This window comes from Neofelis nebulosa, chromosome 9 (assembly GCF_028018385.1).
Source record: "Neofelis nebulosa isolate mNeoNeb1 chromosome 9, mNeoNeb1.pri, whole genome shotgun sequence".
NCBI classification, from domain to species: Eukaryota; Metazoa; Chordata; class Mammalia; order Carnivora; family Felidae; genus Neofelis; species Neofelis nebulosa.
Genome location: NC_080790.1, coordinates 39,611,287 through 39,633,674, shown reverse-complemented (window position 1 = coordinate 39,633,674; position 22,388 = coordinate 39,611,287). Strand labels below are relative to the sequence as shown.

General features: G+C 36.4%; 1 protein-coding gene across 4 annotated transcripts in view; it reads right to left on the bottom strand.

The window, feature by feature from the left end:
• The window catches only part of LOC131484791 (E3 ubiquitin-protein ligase RNF103), a 106,574-nt gene that overhangs the window by 63,285 nt on the left and 20,901 nt on the right, over positions 1-22,388 (bottom strand). For 2 of the 4 annotated variants that reach the window (XM_058683407.1, XM_058683408.1), the window contains one exon: positions 20,331-22,342. The exons of 1 other annotated variant lie outside the window; for it this stretch is intronic. In XM_058683407.1, coding sequence (XP_058539390.1) covers positions 20,767-22,342 — 1,576 coding nt within the window. In that variant the 3' untranslated portion in view covers positions 20,331-20,766. Of the gene's footprint in view, positions 1-20,330; positions 22,343-22,388 lie in introns of those variants that run through there. One more of the 4 variants, XM_058683410.1, reaches the window with a different exon arrangement.

Genomic DNA, 22,388 nt, shown 5'->3' with positions numbered 1-22,388 from the left:
TAGAGAGAACCATGTAGAGACAGAGGCAGAGATTGGAGTGGGTATCTAAAAGCCAAGAAACACCAAATATTAACCTATCAAAAGATAAAAGAGCAAGGAAGGATTATTCCCTAGAGCCTTCAGAGAAAGTATGGCTCTGCCAAAACCTTGATTTCAGCTTAATTTCTAGCCTCAAGAACTGTGAGAGAATAAATATCTGTTAGTTTCAGCCACCTAGTTTGTGGTCATTTGTTGTGGCAGTTCCACTAAACTTAATATAGATGCCAAGAATGAGATGACAAATATTAAAATCATCTAATAAAGATTGTTTAATTCCATGATTTTTCAAATTCAATAAGGAATTTAAAACATGATTGAAACAAATGAAAAAAAACGCATTAAAAAAAGGAACATACAAAGAAGAACAAAAGGGAAATTTTAGAGTTAAAAAACACAACAACCAAAATAAAGAGCTCATTGGATAGGCTCAACAGTACAATGGAGAAGACAGAAGAAAGAATCAGTGAAATGGAAAATAGAATAATAAGACAGTACCCAACCTGAATGACAGAGAATAGACTGAAAAAGAATGAACAGAATCTCAGAGACCTGTGGGACTATAACAAAAGATGTAGCATTTGTGTCATCAGAGCCATGGAAGGAGAAGAAAAATAGGGCAGGACTGAAAAAGTATTTAAATAATGGCCAGGGGCACCTGGGTGGCTCAGTTGGTTAAGCCTCTGACTTTGGCTCAGGTCATGATCTCACAGTGTGTGAGTTGGAGCCCCGCATTGGACTCTGTGCTGACAGCTCAGAGCCTGGAGCCTGCTTTGAATTGTGTCTCTTCTCTCTGCTCCTCCCCAGCTCATGCCCTGTTTCTCTCTGTCTCAAAAAATAAATGTTAAAAAAAAATAAATAACGGCCAAAGAAAAGAAATACTGACTGAAAACTCCAAATTGGCAAGAGATATAAACCTGCAGATTCAACAGACTGAGAAAACCCAAAGAAGAAATAGCCAAAGAAATACAAAAAAAATCTTGAAAGCAGCCAGAGAAAAATGACATCTTATCTATATGGGGAAAACAATTCAAACAGCAGTGGATCTCTTATCAAAACCATGGGACATAGAAGGAAGTAGCACAATATTTTTAGTGCTAGAAGAAAAGAACTGTCAACCCAGAATCTTATATCCCAAGATAATGTTCTTCAGGAATGAAAGGGAAACAAAGACATTTTCAGTTGAAGGAAAACTGAAGGAATGTGTCCCCAGAAGACTACCTTAAATGAAAAGATAGTTTCTAAATAGAAATTTCTCTAAACAGAAAGGAAACCACAAAAAGAAGGAATCTAGGACCACCAGGAAGCAAAAAAAGAACAGACTAGGCAAAAGTATGGATTAAATATAATGGGCTTTTGCTCTCCTTTGGAGTTTCCTAAACTGTGTTCAATGGATGAAACAAAAATTATAACACTAGCTAATGTGGTTCTAAATGTACGAAGAGGAAATACTTAAGATAATTATATTATAAATGGAGGAAGAAAATGAGATCTAAAGAGAGGGTTTCTATACTTCACTTGAACCAGTAGACTGTGATAAGTTATGTATATATAATATAATACCTAGAGCAACCACTAAAAATTTACAAAGAAGTATAATAAAAAATGGCATAGATATTAACCATCAGGGAAATGAAAATCAAAACCACGAGATACCACTTCACACACGCTAGGATGGCAATAATAAAAGAGACAGGTAATAAGTGTTACTGAGAATACAAGGAAATTGGAACTCTCACACACTGACAATGGGAATGTAAAATAATGCAGTACCTTTGGAGAGCAGTTTGGCAGTTCCTAAAGAAGTTAAATACAATACCATATGATCCAGCAATTCCACTCTAGATATATACAAACCAAAATGAAAATATATGTCCACATAGGAACTTGTACACAGATATTCATAGCAACACTATTCATAATAGTCAAAAAGTAGAATTAACCCAAATGTCCATCAACTGATGAATGGATACATAAAATGTATTATCCATGTAATCGAATAGTATTTGGTCATTAAAAGGAATGAGGGGAGCCTGAGTGGCTCAGTCAGTTGAGCATCCAACACTTGGTTTCAGCTAAGGTCATGATCCCAGGGTTGTAGGATCAAGCCCTGTGTCAGGCTCCATGCTGAGTGTGGAGCCTGCTTAAGAGTCTCTCTCCCTCTCCCTCTCCCTCTGGCTGTCTCGACCACTCATGCATGCTTTTTCTCTTTCTCTAAAATAAAAAATTAAAAAATGAATACAATATTGATTCATGCTACAATGTGGATGAAAAATTGAAAACATAATGCCAAGTAAAAGAAGCCAAATTCAAAGGACACATGATTTTGTATAGAATAACCAAATCCATGGTGAGAGAACATAAACTAGTGGTTTCCAGGAGATGGGAAAAATGCAGAATGGAATGTGATTGCTAATAGGTATGGGCTTTCTTTTTGGGGTGATGAAAATGTTCTGGAATTAAATAGTGGTGATGGTTGCACAACTTTGTGAATATACTAAAATTCATTGAATTGTACATATGGAGATGAAAATATAGTCAATAATATTGTAATAATGTGTGGTGACAAATGGTAACTACAGTTATTGTGGTGAGCATTAAGTAATGTATAGAATTGTTAAATCACTGTGTAGTACCCCTGGAGCTAATATAATAAATTTCAACTATACTTCAATTATAAAATATTTTTAAATGAATGAATCATAGAGTATATGAATTATATTTCAATAAAGCAGTTTTAAAAACACTATAGATAAATCAAAATGGAATTCCAAAAAATGTTCGAGTAATTCACAAGAACAGAGGAAAAGAAGACAGAGAAAGGAAACAGAAAATAAAACATACAGTCAGACTTAATTTGAACATATCAATAATTATATTAAATGTAAATGGTCTAGGGGCGCTTGGGTAGTTCAGTGGGTTAAGTATCTGATTTCAGCTCAAGTCATGATCTCACAGTTCATGGGTTTGAGCCCCACATTGGTCTCTCTGCTGTCAGCACCAAGCCCACTTTGGATTCTTTGTCCCCTCTCTCTCTGCCTCTCCCTCACTCACATTCTCTCTCTCAAAAATAAACAAACATTTAAAAAAATGTAAATGGTCTAAATACAATTTAAAGAGATTGATAGAAAGGGTTAAAAATATAACACCACTATATGTCATGTGCAATAAACTCACTTCAAATATAATGATATAGGCAGGATGAAAGTAAAAGGATGGGAAAAGTTACATCATGCAAAAAATCAAAGGCAAGCAGGAGTGGTTATATTATCAGATAATTTACACTTAAGAGCAAAGAAATTCACCAGGAAAAAGATGTACACTATATGATGCTAAAAATATCAATCCACCAAGAAGACATAGCAGTCCAAATGTGTATACATCAACAACAGAACTGAAAATAATGGGAAATAAAAATTGATAGAACTGAAATTTAAAAAATAGACAAATACATAGTTACAATTTGAGATTTCAACACCACTCTCTCAACATCTGATAGAACAACTAAGAAAATCAGCAAGGATATAGAAGAACATCATCAACCATCAGGATCTAAAAGACATTTATAGAACACCCTACTCACAACAGAATACACATTCTTTTCAAGTGCCTACAGAACACACATCAAGAAAAACCATATCATGGGGCATAAAATAAACCTCAAGAAATTTAAAATAAATTAAATCATACCAAGTATGTTCTCTAGCCACAGCGGAATCAAACTAGAAATCAATGACAGAAAAATCCTCCAAACACTCTGAAACTAAAAAACACACTTGTAAATAATTAATGGATCAAAGAGAAAGTTTCAAGAGAAATTTAAAAAATACACTGAACTAAGCAAAAATGAAAATTGTTATAACATATCGATGTTTGTGGAACACAGCTTAATCAATATTGAAAGGAAAATTTATTGAACTAAATGTACCATTAGAAAAAGAAGAAAAGTTTTAGGGGAGTCTGGGTGGCTCAGTGGGTTGAGCGCCCAACTTCAGCTCAGGTCAGGATATCGCGGTCTGTGGGTTCAAGCCCCGTGTAGGGCTCTGTGCTGACAGTTCCAAGCCTGGAACCTGCTTCAGATGCTGGCTTACTCTCTTTCTGCCCCTCCCCCGATCATGCTCTGTCTCTCTCTGTCTCTCAAAAGTGAATAAACGTTAAAAAATTTAAAAAAAAAAAGAAAAAGAAGAAAAGTTTTAGGTCAGTAATCTAAGTTTCCACCTTGAGAACATAAAAAAGAGAACAAAATAAACCTAAAGCAGGAGAGAGAAGACAAATCAATGAAATTGAAAACATAAAAGCAATTGAGAAAATTAATGAAACAAAGAGCCAGTTTCCAGAAATTCAAATAAAATTGACAGAGCCCTAGAAAAACAGACATAAGAATAAAAGATTGGGAGAACACAAATGACCAATATCAGGAATGAAGCAGAGTATCACTATAGACTTTGCAGACACCAAAGAGATAATAAGGGATAAAATGGACCAATTTCCTGAAAAACAAAAACTACCACAACTTACCCGATATGAAATGGATAATAAGATAGATATTATTGATAATAATATCATAGTATGATAGACAATATTCAATTAAGGATATTGAGTCATAATTTATTTTTTTAATTTTTAAAAGTTTATTCATTTACTTTGAGAAAGAGAGAGAAAGAGAGAACACATGCAAAAGCATAGGAGGGGCAGAGAAAAGGAGAGGCATAAATCCCGAGAAAGCTCTGTGCCATCTGCACACAGTCGGATGTGGGGCTCAAAATCACAAACTGCAAGATTGTGACCTGAGCCGAGATTAAGAGTTGGACATTTAACTGACTATGTCACCCAGGTGCCCCTTGAGTCATAATTTAAAAACAATTAACAAATAAATGCAAAAATATCTATGTAAAAAGATCCCCCCCCCAAAGTCTCTAGGCTCAGATGGTTAAACTGTAGAATTCTATCAAATGTTTAAAGAATAATTAATGCAGAGACAGACACACAAATACAGAGAATAAACTGATGGTTGCCAGAGAGGTGGCAAAATGGGTGAAGGGGAGTGGGAGATACAGGCTTCAAATCATAGAATGAACAAGTCACAGGGATGAAAGGTAAAGCATAGGGAATATAGTCAATGGTACTGTAATAGCAATGTAAGGTGACAGATGGTAGTTACACTTGTATGCATAAGATAATGAATAGAGTTATAGAACCACTATATGTAGTATGTCTGAAAGAAATGTAACATTGTGTGTCAACTATACTTCAATGAAAATGGAAACAAAAAAAGAAAGAACAATTAACACCAGCTATACAAAACTTCTCCTACAATTAAGAAGATGTGGTATATTGTTACAGTGGAACACTACTTGGTGATGAAAAAGAATGAAATCTTATCCATTTGCAACAATGTGGATGGAACTGGAGGGTATTATGCTAAGCAAAATAAGTCAGTCAGGGAAAGATAGACATCCCATGATTTCACTCATATGTGGAATCTGAGAAACTTAACAGATCATGGGGGGAGGGTAGGAAAAATAAGATAAAAACAGAGGGAGGCAAACCATAAGAGACTCTTAAATACAGAGAACAAACTGAGGGTTGTTCAGGGTGGGGAAAATAGTTGTTGGGCATTAAGGAGGGCACTTGCTGGGAGGAGTGCTGGGTGTTACATGTAAGTGATGAATCACTTCAATCTACTGCTGAAACCAAGACTACCGTGTATGTTAACTAACTTGAGAATAAATTTTAAAAATGATAAATAAATCTCTCCCAGAAAATAGAAGAGGAGCAAATATGTCCCAATTCATTTTATGCAGGTAGTATTACCCTAATACCAAAACCAGACCCCCCCCAAACAGTATAAAATAAGAAAACTCCAGACCAATATCCCTCATGAATATAAACACAAAAATTCTTAAAATAAAGCAAAGAGAATTCAGTAATATGTAAAAAGAATTAAACACCATGACCAAGTGGGGTTTATTACAAGGATTTAGGGCTGGTTCAATATATGAAAATTAGTCAGTGTAATCCACCATAACAGGCTAGAGAAGAAAATCACAGACCACATTACACAAAAAAAAATTTTGACAAAATTCAATACCATTTGTGATTAAATAAGTAACTCAAAAAATAGTAACAGGGAAAGTTCCTCAACTTGCTAAAAGTCATCAACAAAAACCCTGCAGCTAACATTGAACTTAAAGGTGAAAAACTGAATACTTTCCCCTAAAATTGTGATATCCACTTTCACCGCTCTTAATTCAATTTAGTGCAGAAAGTTTTAGCCACTGCAACAAGAAAAGGAAATAAGAGACATACAAAGCCAGAAAGGAAAAAAATTAACTGTTATTTACAGATTACATTGTCTATGTAGAAATTTCAAGAAACCTACCAAAAATGGTAGAAATCTACTATTTCTAGCAATTAACATGTTGACACCAAAATTAAAAATACAGTGCCACTTACAATCACTCAAAAAATTAAATACTTAGCTATAAATCTGACAAAACATGTATAGTACTTGCATGCTGAAAATTACACAACACTGACAGAATCATGAAAGATCAAAGATCCAAATAAAATGGAGACATATACAATGTTCATGGATTGAAAGCAAAACAGAGTAAAGATATCAGTGCTCTCCACAAAAAATATACAAGTTTGGTATAATTCTTGCTTTTAAAAAAGGCTAAATACAAAAACACATTCTTTCTATATACAATAAACAATTAAAAAAGAAAATCTGTTGCCTGTAGCAACTTTATATTATATAGGTCTCCTGAAGCAAGGGAAACAAAAGCAAAAATAAACTATTGGGATTACATCAAGATAAAAAGCTTCTGCATAGCAAAGGAAACAATCAACAAAACTGAAAGGCAACCTACAGAATAGGAGAAATCTAGTAAAGGGTTAGTACTTAAAATATATAAAGTTATAATACTCAACACCTAAAATATGAATAATCCAATTAAATTGGGAAGAAAACATGAATAGACATTTTTTCCAAAGAAGACATCCAGATGGCTAACAGACACATAAAAAGATGTTAAACATCACTCATCATCAGGGACATGCAAATCAAAACTACAATGAGATATTACCTCAGACCTATTAAAATGGCTAAAATCAACAACACAAGAAACAACAGATGTTAGTGAGGATGTAGTGCATTCCCTGTACTGTTGGTGGAAATGCAAACTCATGCAGTCACTCTGGAAAACAGTGTGGAGTTTCCCCCAGAAGTTAAGAATGGAGCTACCCTATGATCCAGCAATTACACTACTAGGTATTTACCCCCAAAATACAAAAATACTAATTCAAAGGGATACATGCAACCCAATGTTTATAGAAGCATTATCAACAATAGCCAAATTATGGAAAGAGCCCAAATGTCCATCAACTGATGGATGGATGAAGAAGAATGGAATATTACTCAACCATCAAAAAGAATGAAATCTTGCCATTTGCGATGCATTTGCACGGCATTTGCAATGCTGTGGATGGAGCTAGAGAGTATTATGCTAAGCAAAATAACTCAGAGAAAGACAAATACCATGTAATTTCACTCATATGTAGAATTTAAGAAAAACAAATGAGCATAGGGAAAAAAGAGAGAGACAGGCAAACCAAGAAATAGACTCTTAACAATAGAGAGCATACTGATGGTTACCAGAGGGATGTTAGTGGGGGGGATAGGTTAAAGAGGCGATGGGGATTAAAGAGTGCACTTGTTGTGATTAGCATTGAGTGTTGTATGTAAGTGTTGAATCACTAAATTGTACACCTGAAACTAATATTAGACTGTATATTAACTGGAATTTAAATAAAAACCTCAAAAAAGTAAAATTTGTAAAACACTATTTTTTATGCCATAAAAAAATCATAAAATCATAAAAAAATCAACCAATTAAGAATAAATTGAATTGAATAAATTGAATACAAGGCCCTTTTACAGATAACTACAAAACACTGCTGATAGAAATTAAAGAATATCTAAATAAATGGAGAGATATATTCATGAAATGGAACTCAATATTGTAAAGACATCAGTTCACCCCCAAAGGTATCTATAGATTTAATGCAATGCCATTTACAATCACTCAAAAATCCCAATTAAAACCTAGAAGGGTTTTTTTTTTTGGTGTGGTGAATTTGATAAGCTAATTTGAAAATTTTCTATGGAAATGCAAAATACTAAAGTTGGTGGATTTATGCTACCTGACATCAACAGTATTATAAAATTCTAATAACTAAATAGTGTGGTGTTGGTATGAAATTATTATACAGACTAATGGAAAAGAATAGAGAACCCAGTAGTAGAACCATATATAAACACTGTCACCTGGTTTATAACAAATACCACCACAATTCAGTGGGGGAAAATGATATTCTTTCCATTAAATTCCACAAGGACAATTTAGATATCCATAAAAAAAGAAAAAAAAAAAAAAGAACTTTGATCCCTACCTCACACCACACACAAAACTTCATTTGAGATGGAGCACAGACTGAAATATGAAAGGTAAAAAAGCAAAGCTTCTAGAACAAAACATAGGAAAATATTTTCAACACTTTGGGTAGGCAAAAATGAAACAGAACACAAATTAAGAGCTATAAAAAATCATTAAATTGGACTTCTTTAACATTAAAAACTTATATTCATCAAAAGATGAGGGTGAAAAGGGAGGCCCAAAACTGCTCCATATTTCCAAAATAAAAACTCATATCCAGCATATATAAAGGACTCTTACATATTAATAACAGTAGATTCACCCCAATTTTTAAATTAGCAATGTGAAGTATTATTTAATTTGCTATTGAGAGTATGAAAAGATGATCCATATCATCATTCAGAGACATGAAAATTAAAAACATAATTAAATTCTACTATATCCCCACAAGAATGGTTAATATTAAAATCATCGACAATATCAAGTGTTGGGAAAAATATGGGAACCCATATATACTGCCGGTTAGAGTATACATTGGTACAACTAGTTTGGAAACTTTAGCAGTGTATACTAAAGCTAAACATATATATAAACTTTATGATGTAGCAATTCCATCCCTTGTTATATACTCAACATAAGTGTTACTGTGCATTGAAAGACATGTATAATAATATTCAAGGCAGCTGTATTGATAATGGCAAAATCTGGAAATAAATGAACCATCAACAAATGAATATATAAATTGTTATATATTTATCACAATTAACATATATTATATATATCACAATTTATATATTCATATAATAATATACTAATCAATACAGCAATACAAAAAATGAACTATAGATACATACAATATCAATGGAATTTCAGTGGAACTGCTCACTGTGCTTTGCTTGGACTTGAGCTCTCTGAATCGCAGTCAAGAAATTGCCCTTTGCAGAGACCTGAGTAATCATGGGGTTTACCCTGTTAGTTTCCTGCTTCTCAGCAATCTCTGTTTTTTTTTTTTTTAATATTTATTTATTTTTGAGAGAGAGCGAGAGAGAGCACACACAAGTGTGAGTGGGGAAGGGGCAGAGAGAGAGGGGGTCAGAGGATCCAAAGTGGGCTCTGTGCTGTTGACATGACAGCAGAGAGCCCGATGTGGGGCTTGAACTCACAAACTGTGAAACCATGACCTGAGCCGAAGTCAGACACATTAACTGGCTGAGCCACCAAGGTGCCCCAGCAATCTCAGTCTATACTGCCTATTGTCTACTTTCTGAAAACAACCGCTCGTATATTTTTGTCTGGGTTTATAGTTATGGCAAGAAGACTAGTCCAGTACCAGTTACTCCATCATGATCAGAGGTAGAAAACCAGAGTTATTTTTTTTGTTATGTTTTATTTTTTTAATGTTTATTTATTTATTTTGAGAGAGAGAGAGAGAGAGAGAGAGAGCAGGGGAGGCGTAGAGAGAGAGGGAGAGAGAGAATCCCAAGCAGGCTTCGCCTGTCAGCACAGAGCCCAACATGGGGCTCGAACCCACAAACTGTGAGATCATGACCTGAGCAGAAACCAAGAGTCAAGATGCTTAACCAACTGAGCCACCCAGGCGCCCCATAGAAATCCAGAGTTATTTTAAAGAAGTGGTATGAACCGCACTTAGGAAAATTGGTTGAGAGAGAAACAATGACTAGGTAACTACAGGAGCCTTTACTCATACTGGAACTATAGACATAGGATATTTAGATGAAAGGATGATTGGTAAATTTTGGATATGATGGGACTGAGATGTGGTCATAGTTAAAGGTTAATCTGGTATAACAGAGAGACCTCAAAATGCAATGACTTTAAATTAAATAGAAATTTGTTTCGTGGAAGAGTCTAGTGATCTTCATGGTCAGGTAGCTCTTTTTGAGGTCATTCAGGGACCAAGGCTGGTGAAGCAGCTCTGTGCACTGGTTTCACCTGACTTTCAAGACTGCATCGATTATCACCATATCTTGCAGGGTAAAAGTAGAGAAGAGAAAGTGTTCATACATATACCTAATGTTTTAAGTCAAGATCCAGAAGTGGGATGCATCATTTTTGTTTACCTTGTACTTGTCAAGAATTAGTCACATTGGTCACACGTAACTACAACGTGGGCTGCAGTCTAAGACAGTTCAGCTAAAATTCTAGTAAAATGGAAGAATGGGAGAATAGATTAGTGGCAGGGTTGGGGGAGAACGATCAGCTTGACCACCACGGATGCTTGTGAGTCATCCAAGCAAAATGCCCAGCAGATAGCTCCATACACAGATCTAGTATCAAATACAGTGTTCTGGAGATGCAGATTCAGAAGCAATCAGCATATTTAGCTGGAGTCTAGAACATGAGTATTTTTTTTTAAGTGTTTTATTTTGAGAGAGAGAGAGCGTGTGTGCATGCAAGCGGGAGGGGCAGAGAGAGAGAGGGAGGAGAGAATCTCAGGCAGACTGCGCACTGTCAGCTCAAGCAGACTGCACACGGTCAGCCCAACCCGGAATGGTGAGATCATGACCTGAGCTGAAATCAAGAGTCAGACGCTTAATTGACTGAGTCACCCGGACGTCCTGAACATGAGTATTGATGAAATCCCCCAAATGAATTGAGAACTGGAACAAAACTGTAGAGGAACAATAACTCTGAAGGAGCAAGGGAGGAAGATCCCAGAAAGGAAATTACTTTTATTTTTAAAGTTTATTTACTTATTTTGAGAGAGACAGAGACAGTGTGAGTGGGGAGGGGCAGAGAGAGAGGGAGAGAGCTAGCGGTCCAAAAAATGAAGGTATTTTTTAAACTGCCACATTCACTCCAAAGCCCATTTATCTCCTTCAGCATCCCAAAGATGAAGCACGTGTTCTGCTCAGCTGTGTAATAAAGTGGCAAACACAACACGCACTGACATCACAGGACAGTTGCCTATGTTTAGTTTTGGTAGACACAGTTTTCTAAAGTAGTTATATCAATTTATATCCTCCCCAGCAGTATATGAGTCCCAGTTGTTCTACATTCTTGCTAAAATTTGATATTATACTTTACAATTGTCAGGAACTGGAAATAAGAAGCCTATTATGGTAGAATGGATAAATTGTGGTATGTTCAGACGATATATAACACTATGCAGTAATGAAAATGAACAAAGTACTGCTACACATAATAAAGATGAACCTCATATGTAATTTTAAATGAAAGGAACTATACACAAAATACAACACACTATACGATTCTATTTATATAGCATTCAAAGAGAGGCAAAACTACCCTAGGATTTTAGAAGTTATCAATAGAGATTAAATTTGGGCAGAATGGTGGAAGTAGTGACCAGGAGGTAACCAGGGGAGGTTTCAGGGATGTGACAATTGTTCTCTTTCTTGATCTGGGTGATGGGTGTTGAGTTTGTGATAACCTGCACATTTAATATTTATATACTTTTATGGAGATGTATTGCCTTTCAGTAAACACTTCAAATGGAAAAAAGAATGTATTTTCCTTGGACAACTGGAAGTGATTAAAGAAGAAATAGATGGTGAAGGTATCTTCATTTTGTTCCATCCTTCTCTTGTCCTACTCCCCTCCCTTTTAGCTGATCAATAATGTTATTATGAAGCATCAAAATTCTTTTCTGATTCCTACCTATGGTTTACCCTATAGGAAAACATTAGTCCTGCACTCAGACTATGTACTAATTCTCAGATAAGCAAGCATCTTATAGAAAAAAAACACATTCGCCTGGACTAAGAACTCCAAGCTGTTTCAACAAACGCTAGGTCTCTGATTACCAGATTCTAAATAAAATGCATATATTTGCCCAGAATGGGTTAATTAGATATATTCCTCCTTAAAGGAATGTAAGTGAATGAATTATTATAGCCATTTTTTAGCTCTCAGAAAACTTTGAAGTTTATTTGAGAGAGAGAGAGCGTGCACATTCAGGGTAGGGGCAGAGAGAGAGAGAGAGAGAGAGAGAGAGGGAGACAGAATCCCAAGTAGGCTCCACATTTAGCACGGAGCCTGAGGCAGGGTTGCTCTCATGACCCTAAAATCATGACTGAGCTGAAATCAAGAGTCAGAAGCTTAACCTACTGAGCCACCCAGGCATCCCAGCTCTCAGAAAACTTTCAAATAAAAAGTCCTTTCTCCAGTTTCTATATAACCCAGTCTGGTGCATATCATGCCATCAACCATCTTTTACCTCTCAACCTTTCCACAGCCATGAAAATACAGCAGAGTCTGTGTAGATATGCCTTGATTCAGTAACAGCAGAGAGTGGAGAATATGCTCAGCGGAAGCAGAAGAAAGCTGATCTCGTATCTCCTGTTCCCTGTTTCAGAGATAATTCAGGGTAACAGGATGAGCTGGTCACTGAACTCATGAGGTTGGGTTTAATAATTTACAGTTCACAGGTTTCCCTCTAAATAAAGATCCTGGTTAAATATGTGCCATTTTGATGAATAAATGTAGATAGCAGAATATGTTTCAGAGCAAGGAGGTTTTCCTAGGACTGGCTTTTTTAACAGATGAACTCCTGATTTCATTCTCCTTCCCATGGCGACATGGGAAGTATCCAAATCTGGGCATTCATCACCTGCTATTGCTATATTGCCAGTTAATGGCATGCTTTTCTGTGGATCCTGGCAGGTGGGTTGTTTATAGATTTTTGCAAATGTAGCATGCAAATGATGAGTGTGCCAGTTTATTTATGACTGGGATATCAACAACCTAAATTAAGGCAGAAGACTGGACAAAATGGCCTTTTTATTTGCTTCTGACACTCAGATTCTATTATTTGAAACAGGAAAACTGTGAGAATCACGTCCCTTTTCTTTTTTCCTTCTCATCAGACAAGTGTTTTTAAAGTAAAGCAATATATATCAAGATTTGTCACAGTCCGCCATGCTCAATACTAACAAACACTTTGAACAATATTGTTTTAAAGGCCCAAAATTTGCTGTGTTTGGCAAGAGGAGTCTCTTACCCAAGCCTCCTGCAACTCAGAGTCAGCTTGAGACATTTGGTTCCAGAAACCTACTGTTGTAGCCACTTAACTCAGGAATCGAGTAAAGCTAAATGGGAAGCATTTAAACAATAACAACAAAAGCAGCCCTGAAAATACCAGAATTCTTCTAACTTCCCTTTTGCTGGTCTGAAACCCTACTACTTAGTTTTTGTAAAAGGACTTCCTTCATAAAGCCCCAAATAAGTTTCCATGTGGAAATATGTCACCAGACCCTGCTTTATCAACAGATGAAGATCTCAAAGTACATTCCCAAATGAAAAGAGCTCACAGAATTTCACCAACAGTAGTGACGGTGACTAAATATACATTGTATATGAACATCCTTTTTCTAGTATACAACTGGCAGCGTGCTATGGATAACTGGTGAGGGTGTGAGGAGTTAACCTTTTATAGGGATGCAAGGAACAAGATTTCTGTTTTCCCACACTAGCCCACTGAATGGGTTTTCCAGGAAACAGAAACTTTCACTTTATTGAAACGTTTTAAAGTTTCAAAATATTTTAAAGTTTAATAGTTTTAAAATGATTTTGAATATAATAAAATGAATTTTCCTGACTTGTGCAAATGGTACTGATAAAATGTTTTTTTGGATAACACAGAATCATTCTTGGCAAGATAGTGATATTCTCTCAGGAAATTACTTGACACTATACTTCTGGCACAAACTACTGTTTTTTGTTTGGGTCTTTCACATTTATCTCTTACTATCAAAACTACTGTAACTATGACTTCCTTGCCTGCCCTGCCTCTATCAGATTCCACTCCCTACTTCAAAGTCTCTATATGCGTAGCTTCTACCCTATAGACTGGGAGGCTAAATTACTAAGCTCATTTGAGTTCTATGTAAAGCAAGAATAAATTCTGAGTAAGAATCTGTGTATGACTCCTCATTCATTCAGTAGATGCTTCTAAGAGAACACTGTCCATCGACAGATATATGGATAAAGATGTGGTATATATACTACCATATGTACATACCACATCTATACAATGGAATATTATTCAGCCACGAGAAATGAGGAAATCTTGACATTAGTGACAACATGGATGGGTCTTAAGGGTATTATGCTAAGTGAAATAAGTCAAAGACAAAAACTGTATGATGTCACTTACATGTGGAATCTACAACAAACTCAACAGCAAAAAGCCAAACTCATAGAAACAGAAAACTTCCAGTTAGAAGATGAGTAAGTTTTTGGGATCTAATGCATAGCATTGTGATTATAGTTTAAAATATTGTATTTATGTACTTGAAAGTTGCAAAGAGAGTAGATCTTAAATGTTCTTATTACAAATAAGTAATTATGGGATGTGTTGGAGGTGTTAGCTAATGTTACCCTGGTAATCATACTGCAACGTATAAATTCATCAAGTCAAGTGTACATCATACACTTTAAACTTACACCATGATATATGTCAATTTTATCTCAATAAAGTTGGGAAATACAAATTTTAAAATGAACAAACAAAAAAAAGAAAACAGGTAGTACCTGAACTTTGACATCTGTTTGGGTGGCTACTTTTTTTTTAAATTTTTTAAGGTTTATTTATTTTTGAGAGAGAGAGAGAGCGAGCAAGGGGAGGGCAGAGAGACAGGGAGACGCAGAAATGGGAGCAGGGTCCAGGCTCTGAGCTGTCAGCACAGGGCCCAATATGGGGCGCAAACCCAGGAACCATGAGATCATGACCTGAGCCAAAGTCAGATGCTTAACCGACTGAGCCACCCAGGCACCCCTCTTTTTTTTTTTTAATGTTTATATTTTTTTGACAGGGAGCGTACACATGCGTGCAAGCAGGGGAGTGGCACGGAAGGAGGGAGACAGAGGATCCTAAGCGGGCTCTGCACTGACAGCAGAGAGCCCGAGGCAGGGCTTGAATTTATGGAACTGTGAGATCATGACCTGAGCCAAAGTTGGACGCATAACCGTCTGAGCCACCCAGGTACCCCAGGTACCTGTCTACTTTTAAGCTTATATTTGTTCTTATTTGATAAATATGCTATCAAGTCAGTTAGGCAGTGTCAATACTAAGAGTGTATTTTAAAACAGACTGTAAATAAGAATATTCAAGCACCATTTAACATAGAACATAAAGAGCTTATTATCCCATCATGCCCATAAACTAAGTGAATTTGACAGTAACAAGTATGCAATTTAGCATCGGCATGAAGGAGAATATAATTTTGACAAAAGACAGTTTCCTATTGTCTTTTCCACAAATGCACTTATTTCTAAGTAAAAATGTGGTAGAAAGAGCCCTGAACAAGATAGAATCTCATTCAGAGGTTATAAAGAAGCCACCACCAGCTTCGACTGGCTGATGCAATCTTTAAAAACAATATTTAAATACCTTTAGATGGAGCAAGCACACTGTTGCCCTCACCACTCCTACTCAAACTGTTTCACTGGGCCCTAAAGACAATTCAAATTTGAAAGCTGTGTCCTTTGCTGAGTCACATCTTTAACTCGATTGACTATTAAGTGGGGATTCTTTCTGTTCTACCTATTGCACAGGGATATTAGGCAGTAAAACGATCTATTACATATGAAACAAAAACTTTGGGTGAGAAGATGGTACAAAAGATCAAGTAAAGAGATTGCCTAAATTAATCATTAATCAGTATACTTAAAATTTGGCACCAAGAACAAGAATACACTTGATCTTAGCCAAAAGGCAGAGAAGCAATGAGAACAAGAATAGAATGATTAAAACACAGATGATTCAAAATATCATTTTCACAATTGAATTTCTATTTCTTCTTCTCTAAATTTTAATCAAATCCAATAGCAAAAAGGACCCAACACTTACTTTACTTCTGCCATCTTTTATCTCTTGGGTAGAGTTTTAAGTAACAATAAAATGGCCCAGGGGGAAAACATGGGAGCAAGGAGAAAGATTCCCAAATAATCTAAAGAAGAGCTGAAAAGAGGTCGTGACTACAAAAAAAAAAAAAAAAAAAAAAAAAAAAAAAAATTAAGATCTTTGTCTTGGAGCAGACCGTAAGTATTGATATCTTTGTCCCTACTAATGGGTACTAAAAATATAATTTCTTTTATCTTTTCTACCAATACTAGATGGGTGGTAAAAAGTTTGGTAAAGGATAAAATTAACATAGATTTTTAAAATTCAAGCCAATAATTACTTACTGTATATCAACTCTGGGTCTAATACTGTAAGGATGTAACAGTGATTATAGCATTACACCTGTCCTCAGGGATATTATCCTTAAAGAAAGACACAAAAAAATGAGAGACAGTAGAAAAACATTTGAGCAGAACACAATCATGTGTCCTACCATTGCAGTTAACTCCAGAGTTCAGTAACTACAAAGCCCACATACTTGGAATCTTTAGTTCAGTAAATTCAATAGGTTGTTCTGTGAATCCATACTTTCTTTTTATTTTTTTATTTTTATTTTTATTTTTATTTTATTTTTATTTTTATTTTTTTTAATGTTTTTTATTTATTTTTGGGACAGAGAGAGACAGAGCATGAACGGGCGGGAGAGGGGCAGAGAGAGAGGGAGACACAGAATCGGAAACAGGCTCCAGGCTCCGAGCCATCAGCCCAGAGCCCGACGCGGGGCTCAAACTCACGGACCGCGAGATCGTGACCTGGCTGAAGTCGGACGCTTAACCGACTGCGCCACCCAGGCGCCCCCATACTTTCTTTTTAAACACAGTTCAAGTCTAGAGTCTGTCAACCTTGAATATGTCTTTCAATTCTCCACCTCCAGGAAACTGACAAAAACATTATTTGCTGTGCTTAACATTTAAGGGATGAGTCAAGCTTTCCCTGGAGATCTGAACCTCTGGCAATGATTTCCTCCCTAACTTTATTGTATTATTTTTATTGCATGTCTAATATGCAAAATGTCTATCTTATGCCCTGCACTGTGGATATGTAGGTGAATAATGCACAATTCCTACTTCAAATTCACAAAAAGAGACATGCATAGTTTTAATATAATACAGCTAAATACGACAGAAATGTGTGAGGTATCAGTAGGATATAAGAACACGTACGTATCAGGAATGGCAAGCTATCACTAAGATTAGAAGGGCACATATCAGTTTGCTCCATTGTTGGTGATGATAAGTTTGATCATTTGAGTAAGAGGACAGCTGCCTGAGTTTTCACTGTAAAGATATCTTTGTCTCTTTATAAACCTGGTGGAGAAGGAAAAGATGGGTAAAAGGGTGTAGAATTTCTGGAAAAAATGGGATCTAGCCAGACAAAGCAGAGAAGAAGGGGTGAGAACACTAGGCAGAAGGGAGAGCAAAGCACCAAGCTGAGAAAAACTAGAGCATGGGCCTGGAGAGACAAGCAGGCCAGAGTCTGATGTGTCTAAGAAGTCAGCCAGGAAGATTATGAAGGGCCTTGAAAACTGGTTTTAAGGAGATTATTTTATCATCTAGGGTAGTATTCTCCAAAGTATGGTGTGCCCTGGGATGCTGGAGAAATTTTAATTGTCTTTTAAAATGTCTACACTTTTGTGTACATTTCATAAGGTGACAATATTATATGTCTATGACCCATTAACTGAAATCAGGACCCTAAGAGAATGACTGGGGTGTGGGGGGTAGGGGACAGAATGAAAAGCTGTTTTACTTACTAAGCACTGAGAAGCACCCAGGAGAACCTGTTCAGCAGATGGCTGTACAAAAAACTGCAGATCTGGGGAGGGGACTTTGCCTGGACACGTAGACTGGGGACAACCACTGAAAACATGAAAGAAAAGAGCAGTGGACCAGTCGCAGAACTCTGGGAAACACTAACATTTACAACAATGTGATTACTTTTTTTCAAAAGGAAAATAGCACAAGGAGCAGTTTTTGCATTTTTTATTTAAAAACTTAAAAGAGCTCTCAAATACTAACAGCTGGTCCTTACAGTGTTTATTTGAGAGAGAGAGAAGGTGGGGGTGGGGGGAAAGAGAAGAGAGAGAATTCCAAGCAAGCTCTGCACTGTCAGCACAGAGTCCGAGTGGGGCTCAAACTCATGAACCATGAGATCATGACCTGAGCTGAAACCAAGAACCAGATGCTCAGCCAACTGAGCCACCCAGGCACCCCAGTAATAGCCGGTCCTTACTATTTTCATTGATGTATGAAAATAAGGCTCAAGTCTACCATGAAGGCAGTGGGGGAAGGCGGGGGGGGGGGGCAGGGAGGAAGGCTTCTGCTAGTAACCAAGCAATAATTCAGAATGAAAAAATTGCATTTTGTTACCATGTGGGGTGGGACAGTCAAGAAAGATTTTAAAAGTGCACTATGAAACTCAGACATGATTACAGTGCTGGGCCAGAAAAAATACAAAGTGAGCCTGGAATGCCTTGTGTCAAAAAGCAAGCGTTTCAAGATTGAAAGGGACATATCAATAGCACAGAATGGAATTAGCCTAGAAGGGGGTTCTCCCTTATCAAATTTGGGATGACTTGGATGCCACAAAGAATAATGAACTTTAACACACCGAATATAAAAAGAAACTGTGAGTCCAGTAATATTCAAAGTATGACAGAAAGAAAAATGGAAAGCTGTTCTTCACAAAAAATGTGAGCTAAAAAATGTAGAATGAAGGGTGCAATTAGAAAATCCCCATGTTACAACTCCTATTCAATAACTGACTCAGATTAATAACCATCAGTGGATGTTAAAACCGTTGGCTTACTAATATAACGCTGTATGCTAACTACACTGGAATTAAAATTAAAAACAAAAAAGACACCAAACCGTTGGGATATTCACATAGCCTCACAGGTTCCATCTTAAATGAAAAAGTATTTTATGATGGAAACAGAAGACAGCTATGACTTTAACCAAATTTAGCTTCACCAATGATGGGACAAACTGATATCATGTGACTCCCAGTGTTACACAAATGGGAGGTACATATCATCCAGGCAATATCGTTTAATTTAAATCTTATCGTGAGGAAACACTCAGAGAATTCCAGAATGTAGGACATTCTATAAGTTAACTAGCCTGTACTCTTCCAAAATGTATCAGGAAAGATTTACAAGGGAAAAAAAAAAAAAAAAAAGGGCAGGGAACTACTAGAAAAGAATGAAAGGAAGGACTCCAAACCCAGCGCATGAACTGTGCTTAAATTCACAATAAAAACAAAACAAAAACATCTGAAGATATAAAGGATATTTGGGGAGCAAGAGGGAAGTAGGGATTGTATGTTAAATATTACTGAATCAACGTGAATAAATTTATTCAGTGTAATCATAGTATTGTGGTTATGCAAAAAAAAAAAAAAAAAAAGTCCTTGTTCTTAGAAAATACACGGTGATACGTCCAGTGGTAAAGAGGCATCAGGATGACTAAAATTTATTTCCAAAGGGATCAGTAAAAAACAAAAACAAACCAGAAAAAAAGAAAGAAAAAAAGATAAATACATATAGAGAAGATAAAGCAAAGGTAACAAAATACATACAGTTGGTGAATTAGAGAAACAGATGTTCGTTGTACTGCTACCAGTTTTTCTGCAGTTTTGACATTTTTCAAAATAAAAGTCAGGAAAAACAAAGTAATCAATGTGTGACTAATATGTTATAGTTGATTTTACTTAGACGAATATACTTCTCATAAATGACTTAATACTTAAAAAAAAGCCCACCATGAAATCCCTTCCCATCAAAGCTAACCAAGCTAAGAGGCTGACTAACATGACCTCTGGCTAGTGTCAGCAACATAATTTATTTTTGTGTTTTTCCTCATGAATCTAGGATCACTTACCTGTGAAATGAACAAACCAGCAAAACACCTATAACATTCAACCACCTCACTAAAAACAATTTAACATTGGAAAAGCTGTAATCGTCTGGTTTTAAAATAATTTATTTCATAGGTCCGTTTTAATTTCATGTCTCAGAGCATACATTATTTAATCAAGAGGTGCTGGACAGAGATTGTAAAAAGGGAGGAAACATTTAGGATAAGAAACTGCCTCAATTCCATTAGGATTTGATCCTACCTTGTAAAGTCTTGCTAGGATAAATTTCTATCATACTTTTGTGCTTACAAAAAACATTAACTTCTGAATTTCCAATGTTGTAAATAAAAATTTTTACAATTAAGTATGCATTCAATTGACACACAAGGCAACCAAATAATTGTCATCAACATTAGCATAATGTGTATTTCCTGTCACTGCACTAACATTAAACTAAACTTCAAACCACAAAAACATTGTGACTAACATTAAAAAGGCAAGCTGTAAGATACTCAAAGCTTATAAAGGACAAATTGCACATGGTTAAGATGGGACATCATTTGACAAGGGCTGGTGTTGTGCATACGGCTGCTTTTTTTTATAAGAAGGCCACCGGCAAACAGGGCAACAGTGTCGGCCCCCAGCCAACCACATCACAATGCAATTCTGATGGAACACATGACCACAAGGCAACCCCATTAGCAAACACCCGTTTTCAAAATTCTCTAGGCAAACAACACATTCAGTACAGTGCAGCATATCAGCAGGCCAAGTTAACCAATCAGGCTCCATGTCTTCATTAGCATTATATAATCCATATGACCTCCCCTTCTTTTCGTATGGGCTGGTCTGACAATATTTATTGGCACATGAACAAGCCTCAGCATCACAGTGACTTGCTCTTCCTGGAGAATTGTGAACTATGCTTTGCTTATCTTCAAATACTTCCTTTTCACTGCTAAAAGTGTCTGTGCTCTCGCTGTCTGAGTCATTTTCAATATCTTGAGAACCCTCCGACATTTCCTCTTCAGACTGGACTCCAAGACATTTAAATCGCCACATTGGCAAATTTTTAATGTAATCAGTTGGTATCAGAGGGTGAAGCCAAAGGTCAGGGAAAGCTAACCGCTCCAAGAATAAGTCAGGGTCTTCGTCCCAATCAGATTCTATAGGAAAGTTCTGAAAAGAAGCAATCGGGTGGAAGAGGTAGCTGGTGTACCAGTCCCACAGACTTGATAACCATTCTAAGTTATTGGCATTGACTTCATCATTGTTGCTGTTGCGTCGTCTCTTCTTCTCAAAGTAATCAATTAGTAAACCATGTCCAAGGTACGTACTGAGAAATAGGGCCGGGTGGGAAGAATAGAACATCCAGTCTGCCCTTACCCATGAAGCCAGTGTGGTTGTATTAGAATATCGCAACAATTTTAAGCTATATTCATAAAAGCTATCTAAGTAAGGGAGCTGTAAAAAGCCCAACACAGGTAGCCAGGAAATAATTAACAGAGAGTTGTATGTCCCTAAAGTGCTTATGAGAACCACAAATCGCTTTATGGTTGCTCCTTGTGTGATAAATAAGTCCATCCAAGCCATAAGATTAACTAGAACCAAGCTCAAAACAAACAGATCATTTACTTCAGGTTGTAATGAGCGCAAAAATGAATCCATGGCCTGAAGGGATATAAATTCACCTGTGTGATTTCCATATCTGTAAATTCCTTCAGGAGTTCTAAGAATGTATGATGGCATGTTATATACACCAATATCTGTCATAAAACTCTTGTTGTCCCAATTTTCCACATTAACAAAAATAAACTCCACTCTTCCGGTAAACTTTATACTTAGTGCAGAGAAGAAAGCTGGGGGTTGGTCAAGGTTTGCAAATAGGTATATTTTTACCCAATATTGATCGCTTTTATTCCATTCTTCTTTCAAATGTTCAGCATTATAAATGGTTTTGATCCGAGAAGCTGCATGAGCAGTTATCCACTTAAAAATGTGCTCCACTTCAATCTTGCGTCCGCTATATTCTTTAAGCATGACTTTCCCTTTAGAAGTGCTCGTTTGTGGGACAGACATAATGAGTGTAGATCGCAACCAGCCTCTTCTCCTGCAATATCTGTAAGAGAGCAAACCAGAAGTAACAACTAGGCTGGTAGATCAGC